General features: G+C 34.6%; 1 protein-coding gene across 6 annotated transcripts in view; it reads right to left on the bottom strand.

Moving 5' to 3' along the window:
- Positions 1–472: 472 nt before the first annotated feature.
- Positions 473–14,531, bottom strand: part of LOC117405963 (tensin-1-like) — a 298,134-nt gene continuing 284,075 nt past the window's right edge. For 5 of the 6 annotated variants that reach the window (XM_059032054.1, XM_059032053.1, XM_059032058.1 and 2 more), the window contains 5 exons: positions 12,657–12,683; positions 10,831–10,999; positions 8,956–9,024; positions 8,065–8,094; positions 473–6,672 (listed from right to left, as the gene is read on the bottom strand). In XM_059032054.1, the coding sequence (XP_058888037.1) occupies positions 6,531–6,672; positions 8,065–8,094; positions 8,956–9,024; positions 10,831–10,999; positions 12,657–12,683 (437 nt within the window). In that variant the 3' untranslated portion in view covers positions 473–6,530. The remainder of the gene's footprint in view (positions 6,673–8,064; positions 8,095–8,955; positions 9,025–10,830; positions 11,000–12,656; positions 12,684–14,531) is intronic. The other variant, XM_059032059.1, reaches the window with a different exon arrangement.

Genomic DNA, 14,531 nt, shown 5'->3' with positions numbered 1-14,531 from the left:
CCAGGAGAACCGCATCATTTAGCAGCACACAAATACAGTATCTTTAAATCAGTATGTATCTTATAACCCTAGCAACCAGTTCACCTGTAGGCTAACATCAAACATGTATGGTATAACCAATATTAATTTTAGCTAAAATAACCAAATTATGGATTCAGGGGTATATAAAATAGAAATGTATTGCATATGCAATTGTTTTGTTCCATTTTGAAATGAATTACCTGTAAATGAATTACCTTGAAATGAATTAACTGTAAATGTAGCTGATAAAACATAATTAATTAATTCTACTGTACCGTACACCAGTGTGTATATCGAGGCCGCTATCACAAGAATTACAAAAGAATTACAACACGCCACGTAGCACTTCAAATTCTAATTCTCAGTCTTTTTGTATGATTGTAAAATGAAAAATGTAAATAACAACATTAGGACAGAAATGAATGAAAAAAAAAACCCCAACAGTATCATATCAAGCAATGGTATATTTTAATATAACTGATTTGTATTGCTTTTTATTTATTTTGTATTATTATTTTTCAGAACCAAAAAAGCCATACAATATAATATGCAAAGTAAAATACACAAGAGTTCTGTACAGCCATGATAGCACATTCACACATTCTGTACCAAAAACAGATATCTCAAACAAGCAGGTACCTCGCAGAGCAAGGGATAGAAAATAAATGCTATTGTCCTATCTATATAAATACAGAAACGGGGTTGTCGTTTCTTCGGTTTTCTTTTTTATCAGTAAAGTATAACACTGATTAGCAAGTATGCACAAGAAGACAGTGGCAGCAATGGAGATGCAATACAAAAATAGAAAACAGAATTAATTAAAAACAAAAACGTTTAAACCACTTTGCTGGCACTATTTTATTTTTTTTATGAATAAGAACATTTACGAACTAGGCCATTTGGCCAATCAGTGTTGTCCGGTTTCTAGTAACTGGCTGATCTCAAAACTGTGTCTAGTCGGTTCTTACATTATCCCAATGATTTGGCATCACAACATGGCGAGTGAATCCATTCCATGCTCTTACCACTCTCTGTATAAAGAAGTGTTTCATATCCTCTGTCCTACTATAAGTCTCCACTTCATTTCCAACTGTGTTCTCTTGTCATGAGTTCTATGCTAAGGTGAAAGTATTGGCTAGGGTTTGACAGTTCCTTTTAAGATTTGAAAGATTTCAATTATTATTATTATTATTGTTATTATTATTATTATTATTATTATTATTATTATTATTATTATTATTCTTTGTTTACTTAGCAGACACCTTTATTCAAGGTAACTTACAGAGACTAGGGTGTGTGAACTATGCATCAGCTGCAGAGTCACTTACAATAACACCTCACCCGAAAGATGGAGCACAAGGAGGTTGCGTGACTTGCTCAAAGTCACACAGTGAGTCGGTGAGTGAGACGGGATTTGAACCAGGGACCTCCTGGTTACAAGCCCTTTTTTTTTTAAACCACGGGACCACACAAGACGTTCTCCTCTGCGATTTCAGAGCTTCAGATATGTAGTATAAAAATTGTGTGTTTGCATGTAAATGCACACTGGTATCTGGGAGGACTCACTGAATCAACAATTACTGAATCGTTTAGATTGCTGGATTTCAAATGAGCAATACACTTCAACACAAATTTCAGGATGTATTTCGACTACAGTTTCTAACACATGCTATCATATCCAGACTATATATATATATATATATATATATATATATATATATATATATATATATATATATATATATATATATATATATATAATGTATTATTTATAATTTATAACTATTATAATCTAGTAATTCATATGAATACCTTTTAATGTATTTAAGTTAATTTAATAGAATTAAACTAATAAAGACCTTGTGTTAGGAAAATGGAAAATGTTTACATTCTTTGGCACAATGGAGTTAATAAAGTATATCCTTAAACTACTATCCACAGCTATTTGTCAGTTAAACACAGTTTATATGCATTACGTAATATTTATATACTGTCTGTAGTTTAAAAAAGGACGACATTTCAAGAAATATTAAGAAGTGCTTAGGCATGCATGTAATCTAGTCAAAAAAGTAATCAGGTGAAAGTATTTTATTTGATTGATTATTGTCTCAGTGTATCTGCTACTCGCTAACTGCTCTTTCGGTTTAGCTACCTCCCTAGCCTTTTAAGTGCATAAAGTTTTTTGTGGGGCTGAATTCACCTCATCAGTTGTCTGAAGACAAATTGGAAGTACCATATGTCACCAGTTCTTTTTGAAAGGAGGTGAGGGAGGGTACACCATTTTAAAAGCAAGGTAGGATGAGAAACAACAACAACAATAATAATAATAATAATAATAAAAATAATAATAATAATAATAATAATAATAATAATAATAATAATAAAACTTCACCAAAGCTACTTATGTAACTCTGAAATCCACGAACACATGAATAACAAAACAACAACAAATTTCAAGTTTGGACTTTTGTGAAACCTTGTTAAAGATTATTGAATAGATGTGGCTTTTCTATTATAAACCAACTATATGTCTGTTATGTAACTGAAGAAATATTTGTATAAACATAGATATTCCAGCAAGGTGGTTTAAGAGAAAGAAAACATAAGAGGAATTCTGTCCTAATACCAGGGAGTGCGATTTCATTCTTTCTTTGGCAAGGACATACATGTGTTTGTGTTTATGGGCTCTTAGTAAGTGGTAATTCTGCGTGTGTAAAAAAAAAATACTTTCTCTGTTCCCTTGTATGTAATGGTTGGCATTTTTAACAAAGTGGCACCATTTACAAAAGCATTGCAGCAATGTCTTCTGCATTGTGTTGCCCTGCGGACAACAGTTCTTCGACGACCAGGTGGATTTCTATTTTAGGAGAAGCTCTTGTGGTCCAAAAAATACTCACTAACAATACAAGTTGGTCTAGTGTAGACATTAGTTCTTCTAGACCTTACAAGATTTTCCTTCAAGAGTGCATTCTGCTGGGTTTGGCTGGTCTGGAGTCAGCAGCACTGCGATAGGTACCAGCTATCTGAGCTCAGGTATGGGATCCTAACTTTTATACCTGGGTGTCCAAAAAGAAATTGAGTATATTGTCCTTCAATATGCTCAGGTGTGCTTAGGTAAGCTCCTTGTGAAGATCTGGGATAACTGACCAGTTGTTCAGAATATCTTAAATGTGCTATAGCTAGATGTCCAAAATAAATATTATTTTGGAAGCACACATAACACATGCCCTTTGGCATGCTTAGGTATGCTTAGATGTCCGCTGCGGGAGTATTCCTCTGGTGTCTTCCACATGATTGCCAAATGATGTGAATTATATATATATATATATATATATATATATATATATATATATGTATATATATATATTTTTTATTAAGTGAGCTGAGGTGTCCATGGCAAGCTTGGGTTTGCTTAGAAATGCTCAGTTGTCCTCCTGTGACAAAGCAGCCCAGGGATGGAAAAGCTGGGAAATTTAGAAGTTATACTGTAGTTCATCTCTGATATAGACATGTCTCTGCTATCATAATGTACAGAATACAGTAGAATGGTGTTTGCAACATACATTTTATCACAGCAGCTATTACAGACAAAGACACCACCGTAAATCCTTCTGTTCAGTTACAAGAGTATGCAGTGCAGTACTGTACAGTGAACCGTGCTATAAGGCACGTTAGCTCTCTCTCTCTATTGACTGCCAAATGGTAATAGCAGTTTGCAACAGAAGATGGCAGCAAATCCTAAGCCAAGCTAACTTTGAAACTCGAATCCAGGACCATTTGTTTCTTTTGGAAAAGATATTTCGGAAAACTGCAGTCTAATGTAGAAAGTAGATCAATGTCAGGCATCTGGTTGGTATTTAAAACAAACAAACAAAATGTTTTATGAGTATCACATTGGTCTGAATAAAAATATTTTAAAATTGAAGTACTATGAGTCTATATGTTATATTTTAATCTTTCTGTTTTAGTAGTCAATGTTAGACTTCTTTTTTTTATCAATATAGCAAAGGCACACTACAGCTTTTGGGTTGGCTGGATCCTAAATGACCTGGCATGCCTCATTCCTGCGCTTCGCTCTTTTATAATTTGCTCCTTTTATACAGAAAACTCCCACCAGCAATTAAACCCAAAATCTCGAATTCGAGGACATTCCAGGTTCTATGCACTTGACACAATTCTTCATTCATAGTTTCCTTCCTGTTACTGTACCTTTTTTTTTTACTTTCTGAAAACAGCTGCTCTTCTCAGCAAGTAAAACAAACAGACCAATGTGGAAAATGTAGGATTCAATTCTTTATCCATAAATTCAAAAGCCCAATTATAAACTAAGCTAAGAATAAACCGTATTCATCTGTGTGCTTGTCTATTGAACACCTGGCAAGTGCAAAAAATCCTGGCCTTCCCTTTAACTTTAGTATATACATCGGTGCATGTTTGTTCCTTATGTTGTCCTTATAACATATTTTACTTTAGTACTGAAATGCATACAATGCATATATTCACATAAGTCTAAAAGCAGTGATAGATATTTTCCTTTCTTTTCAATCCTTTCTGTGAATTTAACCCTTTACATGCCTATTATCAACTGACACAGAAGAATATTATGAAAGAATACACAATAAAGGAGTGAAAAAAACAATATTCAAAATATATAGTGACAAGCTTTAACATACATACATTTTACATCTTATATATTTCTTAAATGTTGTTAAAATCTGTCAATTTTGCATTTTTAGCCAAAATATTTTTTTTTAAATGCTTTTTCTTAAGTAGACTATACATGATTTGTATATATGAGTTAAACTAGCGCGACATGGCAAAAAATAAATATTTAGTAACTTTTTTTTTTTTTTTTTTAATATATATTTGAGTAGCTTACTTAACTTTTCGGTTTAATATATATTTATAAGGCCATTTCTTGAGCAGTGATAGGAATATTTCTCTACTTATAGGATGTTGTAGCTATATTTGTATTTGCGTCTAAAGAGAGAAGAGCTACCCTTTGACAGTGAAAATGGCTTGTCCTCCGAAACTCAGTGAAAAAGGTCCTTCAATTCTAGTACTTGTAGAAATAAAAATTCAAAAATACATTTGATTCAATAATCTTTCCTCTGTTTATCCTGCTGACTATGAAAAAAAACGTCATTCCTATTAAGAGAAATGTTCTTTTTTTTTTTTTTTTTACTGACTTTCTCAAAAGACACTGAAGCGGTCCATCAACTGCTCCAGCGCAATAGTCTAGTTTCAAAAAGTGTTCTTGCTCACACAGTGGCTGAAATAAGATGTAGTATACTTTGGCTCTTAAGTCTTCATCTCAGGCTTCTAAGACATGGGAGTCTTTTTGCAAATAGACCAAAAACCGACAGGGGTTTAATATATAATTTTATATTCCCCTGGCTGTGACTGTTTGTATGGTCGACATTTCTACAAGCAACATTTCATAGTTGGTGTAGGTATATCTAGCAGTTCTTTTAGTTCTAATACTGAATATGGTAGGTTACCACTAAATATGAGTCTAAATCTGAAGTAAATCATACTTTTTTTGGCAATAAAAAGGGCACCACTTTGATTTTATTTGCACCTAGTTTTGTGTTTTTGTGTCTCTTGAAGAACGGTGTGTGTTTGAGAAGGAAAAGCCATTTCAAATTTTTATTCTGCCAGGCACTTCACCCTCTTCAGAAAGAAAAGCAAAGCCTAATAACAAGACTACAGCTAAATGCAGTACATTCAGGAGTCCTGTGTTCACAGGCAAGAGTAATCCACCTCCGACCACTGAAATCTCCATGTTCTGGGATTAACAAATCACTCTAGATAATAATCTCTGCTCTATCATTGCGGTTACCAACCAATATATGGTGTTGCCTCCATCAATTACAGATTTGGTTGACTATATTTAGAGGAGTGAAGATAGCTGCAGCCCTTTAAGCATGCACTACCTGTTAACAGAGCCCAGTGACCATTCTGGGCATTATAAATGACTATATACATTTTATTGGTACACCAAGTGTACATGCATATTATCTTATGTTCTCTTCATAAGGATGAGCAGATGCCATTTGTAATTTTCTAAACACTGTTAAAGACCAATATCTTCAAATAGAAATCACTGGTTGTTAAGGTATGTTTTATATGTTAAAATCGCCAAGGTCTGTTTTTTAATTAAGCATGGCAAGTTTCTCTTTGGGGTTTTAAAGCAATGCCTATCTTTGATTAATCAATCCAAAAGCTGGTTAGATTTCAGTATCCCATTCGCTCAACTTTGCTTTTGTTACTTCCCATCAAAAGGAAGTTCCCTGACCTTTTTCTTTTGTTGCGATAAATCGAGATCTTCCCCTACCACCAGCACTGCCACTATCCCGTGATGCACTTTCTCTGTCTCCATCTCGGATCAACTCCAAGTCCTTCCAAGAACAATACAAAGGAACACTAGCACAAAATAAAAAATAAAAAAAAAACAAACAAAAAACACCTCCTGACTCATGAAACACAAAATGGCCGACACTGGGAGCTCATCGTTTCTGGTTGTCAAGCATCACCTTGGAGACAAAGTTGACAATAGCGGTGGCAGGCTGGTCTGGGTCCATCTCTGCAAAGAGGTGGCTGACATTATCTGTCGTGCTTCCTTGTTTACGAGCCACAAATCCAAAGAACCTGAAGGGATGTGAAAAAAGACAAAGGAATTACCGACTGTAGTCGTGCCTATAGCTATTGTAGTTCACTTCTGCCTCAGAAAAACCTAGCTGGGATTCAAATGATAGCATGGCTGACTGGAATAAAGTTTACAGTAGCTAGGTAGATTGATGTGGTTCTTTGATTTTTAAAGTTGCACAGTAACTTACATAAGATTGTTCATAGAACTTTGTGACATAGGCATAGTATGACACAGGATATATTAATACAGGGGAGCATAAAAAAATGTCCTAAGGTGCCATTGCATACCAAAACAATCACACATTGTGACCAAGGCCCCGATCTGCTCTAATTGCAAAGAGTGTGAAACAGCTGTGGTTTCTAATTAGACCGATCACCAACACAGCTATATTTATCAAACCCTGCAGTAGAACAGCCTGGGTCTCTGGTCAGGGAGATTTGCATTTACATACACACACAACTTCCGAATTGAGCTGTTCATAGGCTTACACGGTGATTTATTTGTGCAGAATGATACACCTATATCTCAACTCAATTGTTTCACAGGAATACAAAAATCCAGATTTGGTGATGATGTGAAAGACACTCATGCACATAGCTCTGCATTGTAGGGTCTGTTCATTTAGACACGTCCATGCTTGATTTTATTGTACTTTGACAAAGAGTAATTTAATGGTAAACGACAGAATAAATGATCAATAACACATGCCAGGGTGTTCTGAATTGCATGCCCTGGGGATAGTAATATGGCACATACTGTTCTAAAGCAGGAACGATATTAGCTTTTTACTCCTGCGCCAATTACAAAGGTAAATCAACAAACGAGAAAGACATTTAGTGTCAAACAGCAGGTTTTTACAAATGACAGATAACACATAAATTGTTAAATATTTTTATCCTGGCACAGATGAATCCCCAGAAAAACGAAACATGAGTGTCGCTTTTCAGATATCTGCTTGGCTTGGCTGAGCTCTTGCAGGTTCAAGCTTTGATCACCCTGACTTGGAATATGTACTATTTATACTCATTTTATTTTTCAATAAATTTGAACACTGGCTTTATGAAGTTTTTATAGTTCACATTTTATTTTTTTCAGCAGCGTTTACAGAGTCAATAGTTTTTTTTATGTTGTGCTTTGGTCACACATCCAAGAGCACATGGTAATGAGATCGGCATGTCTCAATGTGCTAGCCTGGTAGAATAGCTCAAATACCTAAATAAATCAGTCCGAGGAACTGCCAGTAAAGAGTAAATCAGCTCAATCTTTGATTTGCCTCATAAGACACAACAGCTGTAACCAAGATAGGAACAAACCCAAAGCAGGAAGAAAAACTACTGCTTAATCCATTAGTTAAAAAAAGAAATAACAATAAAAACTACAAACAGCCTTACTTTGCTGTGCCTCCATCAGCCTTGTTCCATCTACAAAAAGGGAAGAAATGCACTTATTATTTGTTTTCTACATATTCTGTAAAAAAGCATCTATAACATGAAGGCAGCAGTGTGGAGTAGTGGTTAGGGCTCTGGACTCTTGACCGGAGGGTTGTGGGTTCAATCCCCAGTGGGGGACACTGCTGTTGTACCCTTGAGCAAGGTACTTTACCTAGATTACTCCAGTAAAAACCCAACTGTATAAATGGGTAATTGTATGTAAAATAATGTGATATCTGTATAATGTGAAATAATGTATAATGTGATATCTTGTAACAATTTTAAGTCGCCCTGGATAAGGGCGTCTGCTAAGGAATAAATAATAATAATGAAGGTTGGTTTCACAGACTTGCATTAATCTTGGAATAATGAATGTTTCCTTAGGTAAGCCAAGATTAGTGCTAACAAAGGTCTGTGAAACATGGTGTAAACCATTACTTGAACGGCTTTAAGTGAAACTCCTGAATTGATTGTTTCTTGTTTTCTAAACCTTTTTATTTTCACATCACAGCAAGGGGCCAGTTCTACTTTGAATTAATGATAAATGAAATTGTGGAAATAATCATTTTCACTGGTTACATCCTCAGGCCCATCAATAGCTGAGTTTTCACGCTTTTAAAAATAACAGTAAAAAGACAGCCACTGCTAACTGTTGGATTTGTCTTGCCCATATCAGTGTAATAGGGCTGAGGCTTATGGCAAACCGGCGATCATATCTTAACTACTATGCAAAAAAGCAAGACTTCTGTTATGGCAGTGAATCACACAACACAGACTCATCAGCACAGACCACAACAAAACTGATAACTGGTGGAACATTTAAAAATAAAAAGAAGAGAAGCTGTCACTTACTTTCTCTCCTGTGGATCCAGGTCACAGAACGTGACTGTGTTTATGGGATAGTGGCGACGGAAGAAAAGCCTGAGAAAAAGTAAAAATGAGCCAACTGTCCATACTAACATCAACATACCTATTCACAGCAAACCATGAATGTGAAGAACATACGAAAAAAAACTAAACAGAAAAAAAAACAACTACTGGAATATCCAATCGGGTCTTCTAATAGATGTATTGTTCAAATGACAAATTGTAATTTGTTATTTGAATCAAAGCTGGAAAAACAATTTAATCTCAACTGTTTTTTTATTTCAGTTAAATATCTTTTTTAAGGTTTGATGCCGAATTTGGAGTTATTTTACTGTAGTTTCAAAGGACATTTTCTTAGTTCCTTTTTTAAAAAAATGATGTTTGCAATCACTTTTTGATAGGTCTGTGTTTTGCCTGCGTTTAGGAGCTGCTCTTCAATTCTAGCTGCTTGCCACAGAGATATGTAACTCACCCTACTGTAGATAAGACAATGTGTCTTTATATTAGTGAGTGCCAGCACCCTCTAATGCACAGCTGTGCATTGCAAGTAATACAGCAATTACAGTAGCTGCTCACTAAATGGTGCTTTGTCTTTCTTCAGTGGAGCAACTTAGACTTAGACTCAGATGAAAGCACCTAAAAATATAAGCAAATTGCACCCTGGAGTAAACAGCTTTGATAAATTGGTTCTGTCATTTTTGAAGAATACAACAATACATCAGCCCTTGAGGAAATTCACATTTGGCAACATGTTGCAACACCTGTGCATTATTTGGGGTGGGGCAAAAACAAAAATGGAGGTAACAGCCACAGAAAAGTTCCCTCTCTCCCCAGAATTGTTATATACGGTTCAGTTAACCTGTACAGTTTTAAAAAGAATGTGTTATTGCCTTAAAAACAAAACAAAAAAAACTATTAACTAACTAAGGATTTTTTTATATATATATATATATATATATATATATATATATATATATATATATATATATATATATATATATCTTTGCTCGAGCTGCCAATATGGCTGCCAATTCTGGCCCAACAGCTTGAGTAAAACAGAATCTGAGGCGCTGGAGAGCATACAAAAATGAAATCTAAAAATAAGATTTTATTAATTTAGCTACCCTTGTATTCTGGAATAGGTAAAATTAGCAATGTGAAGTAGCAGATGTACCCGTACAAGAACTTAAAGAAGTGTTAAAATCTATTTTCTTAAACTAACATAAACCAAATCTGTGACGCACATGGTCTGTAACCATGGTTACCATGTCAGACTGTAGCACAGGAAGTGACAGGGTACTAAAACATCTGTTTTATAAGTAACCTTATATCAAATTAATTTTCATAATATTTCATTTATTAACTGTTTAATATCCTGTAATGTGTGTTCTCTATGATTCTCTATTGTTGTCTCTACTAACATAAATTATGTGCCATTAACTATTTCAACTAAAATGTGCTTCTTTAAACTCTTTTAAAAGTTGCATTTCTGAAGTGAGATGAAAAATGACCACTAATGAACAATGATACCAACATGTTGAAGGTCTATTAAGGGCTGTTAAGTTACTATCAATACAGTATCACCAGGGTACACAATTTCGACGTCAAGATCTGGGGCCCTCCTGGTCTTTGTTCCAATTATAGACTAAATCACTGAATTGAACAAATGTAACCACCTTCCAGGTTTTAATCAGTTAATTATGTAATGATACTGTACCTATAAAACTTGTAGGACATTGAACCACAAGGACCAAATGTGTGCACCCCTGCTACATGACAGAGACCAAGCTTCTGTAATGGCCCAGAATAACCTCATTGGTTTTTGAGGATTGTCATAGCAGTAAAACTACTTATCCTTACTTCCTCTGGTTGTCAGTGAGTGTGATGCCTTGTGTAGATACTTTGAAGTGAACGATGGTGGCAGTGGGTGGTGGGTTCGCTGAGAGAGTCTCTGAGATCGCCTTGGCAACGGCCTGGGGACCAGTAAGGGATTCCATGTCCACGGAGTTCAAATAGAGAACATTGCATGCTGGAGAAGACACCAGGAAATAACAATTATTAGCCTGTCCTTCATTAACTCAGGTTAGGGAAACTGCACCCGTCAGTACGTGCAAGCATTTTGGTTTGTTTATATCAGAATTTGTTTCCTGTCTTTCAAAACATTAAGTTATTAAAAGGCTGGATTTAGTGCAGTTTGATTTTTTTATTTTTTTTAAAAAAAAGGAAAATACATCAATGAAATACATCTAGCAAAACAAAGTAAATTACTTGAAGGTTTGAAAAGCTAGTTTTGAAATGTTGTTGTACTTCTTTCTGAAAAAAATGTGGGTTACATGTTGTATTTGCTTCTAAAGGTGTGTTAAATTATGTTATTCAGTTTCAGTAACTACTGACCTACAACCCTTGAGGTACATCAAGGTCAGAGGTGTACTTACTTAGTCTTATACTAAATTATCAGCACAATATTTGTTGAATTTTCCTAGGGGCAACTGCCAAAATAATTCAAGCGCTTTACATTTCTAAAGGCTGGTGTAAGTGAAATCAATTGGCACCTCACAGAGAGGGGCAAATTATGTGGCTGGTCCCATCAGGTTTGTGGCCCGTACACTGGGCTATGTGGAGAAGCTTGCATTGTTAATCCTTGTGTTATCCTTGCCTTACTATATATGGGACTTAAGGGTTTTCAGCAAATTTCTATCATCTTTTTGTAGGACTGTAGGAGAAGTCTACAATTCAATAGAGATTAGGAAAACCAAAGCCTGTAAACCTAATGGGACTGATAGAAACTGTAATATGTTTGGACAGTCTTTCAACATCTTGGCTTTACCATGACAAGATGTAAAAAGGTTTGTGGCACATGAGTAGAGAGGGGTTTTATAGGTAAACTAACTATTGTAAAGAAGTGTTAACCAAGGCTATAAAATAATTGCACTTGTACTGAAGATATATATATATATATATATATATATATATATATATATATATATATATATATATATATATATATATATATATATATATTTTGCTTGCTTTAATTTGGGATATGCAAAGTCTCACTTCCTTTTTCCTTATCACTTGCTGTGATAAAAAAAAAAAAAATCAATTTCTATGGTCTGGCCATAGGGCCTCGCTTTGGTAGACCTTGAAGTGAGTTTGACACAGGAAGTTAAAGTGCACCAGGAAGTGCAGTCTAAGCTATACAACGCTAGAGTAATTCTTGAACAAAATCTACATATCTCAAAGTAAAATCAAAACAAGCAAAGCCTTTCAGTGGTCATTTTTATACAAAGTCTGATAGCATTTGTTAAGCTAACTAGAATCTACACTTAGTTTCTGCGTGTTTTCAATGTGCACATTTGGAAAGCTATGTGAATTCTTTAACTAAATGTGAGATGCAGAAGAGCTTGCATGCGTACATTTACTGCTGCTTTCCTGTTTTTTTTTTTTAAAGCATTACGATAAATATTATGCCAATGCAAGTTAGGCAGTAAGATAAATCTTGAAACAAGATGCGAAGCAATGTGGTTTCAGTTCATTGTTAATAACAGACATTCATGCGCAGTTATAGAAAGCGAGTTATAGATATGCATCATGTCTTCCCGATTGCTTATATGAAACATAACTGTTAGGCTTTTGAAAACGTAGACGAGAAACAAAGATTCACAGATAAAATATGATTTATTTACCATGGGCAGCAGGAGGGACTCTCTGTCCTACATTTATATCACAATAACAGAATGGGAAAAAAAAACCATATATTAATGGATGTCTAAATGATGAAAATAGTTTTCTGACAAAAAAACCTAGCACATATTGCCACTACGGTAACAAGGAAACCATAAATAACTACAGGATACTATTGCTTTGTATGTAAAGTACAACATGCCACACGTGCTTTGATCTGACTTAATTCAAACACTCAATTCTAAAATCTTGTTTATAATTGTTCTCCCTTTTAGGCTGCATATACAAAATCATTTGTAAATGTATATATATATTGCATTTTTTGGTCCCATAAGGATTTGGAATTTGTCTGTACGCAACAGTGTACTGATGTACGCAGTTAACATTGTCCCTATTTTTCAGTGTGCCATAATGACAATGCATGCATTTCAGAAATTATGTTATACTCACACTTTCTGTAATTACACGTCATCCTTTCTTTGTACTCTTAAATTACATTTATTTTTATATTGCATGCCTTTATCTTTGGATATTTAACTTAAATTATGTGTCATTTTCAACACTAATAAATTGAAGTGAAAAATCCAGACCAGTCCCTTATTAAATCACTACTTATTAGTGAAGTACACTGCTTTAGTGTGTGTGTGTGTGTGTGTATATATATATATATATATATATATATATATATATATATATATATTTATTTATATACACATACATACATACACAGCTGTGCAAAAGTCTTAGACATGTTGTATTTTTCTACAATTTACTCAAAGCCTCCACTAGTGTTTTCTACTATTATAACAACCTTGACTTGCATAAAGAAGGAAAAACATTGAGTGAAATAGCTTGCATCACTCAATTTTCACGATGTGGTATCCGAAGCATAATCAACAAGTACAGAGAAACATCATCTGTAATTGACAAACCCAGAACTGGAAGACCCAAAAAGCTGTCTAATAAGGATGAGCAATACAAAAGAACTGGCAGAAGGTGTCGTTGTCCATCACATCAACAGTACAAAGGTCACTCTTGAAATCAGGACTTAAAGGATGTGTTGCAGTAAGAATACCTCTGTTAAGAAAGGGGAGCAAGACTAAAAGGCTCAAATATGCACAAGAACACAGAAATTGGACTATGGAACAATGGTCAAAGGTGCTTTGGACTGTTGATGGATGAACAACGACATATGTGCCTTCTGCCAGTTCTGTTGTCAATTCAACGCTTGTCTTCTTTCTATTCCTAAAGGATATTATCTTCAAGTAATTATCTTCAAATCAAGTGATGCGAGCTATTTCACTCAATGTTTTTCCTTCTTTATGCAAGTCAAGGTTGTCATAATAGTGTCATAGTAGAAAACACTAGTGGAGGCTTTGAGTAAATAGTTGACGTTCATAATGCAACAGAGTAGAAAAATGCAACATGTCTAAGACTTTTGCACAGCAGTGTACAGTACTCATATTTTTATAATAATGTGCATTTTTCCATTACGGCAAAAAAAGATAGAAATCTGAATAGGTTTCAGGAATTCTGTCTGTGAATCTTTTTATTCATCAACATTTTCTTAAAGAAAAATCTACTGTGCAGCCTAGTACCCCAATAAAGTGTTAAGAGAAGGTTAACATCACAGTAAGAAAGTGCATATACTGTACAGTATATCTTTTTCTCATTCTGTTGTAGTGCATGTGACAAAACTTCATATTCGCATAGTGCAACACTGCAATTTTAATTAAGGCACCAGAGTCTGTTTTTAGGAATAAAATAAAGCTTCATATTCATAAAACTTAAAGTTAAACATTGAGTTTAAGCTTTGTGAATATGGGTGATTATCATTTAGCGTTGCCTACAGTGCTAAATATGTGTTGTAATGAAAT

This window comes from Acipenser ruthenus, chromosome 10, assembly GCF_902713425.1.
Source record: "Acipenser ruthenus chromosome 10, fAciRut3.2 maternal haplotype, whole genome shotgun sequence".
In the NCBI taxonomy this organism is placed as follows: domain Eukaryota; kingdom Metazoa; phylum Chordata; class Actinopteri; order Acipenseriformes; family Acipenseridae; genus Acipenser; species Acipenser ruthenus.
This window is presented reverse-complemented; position numbering and strand designations above follow the sequence as displayed.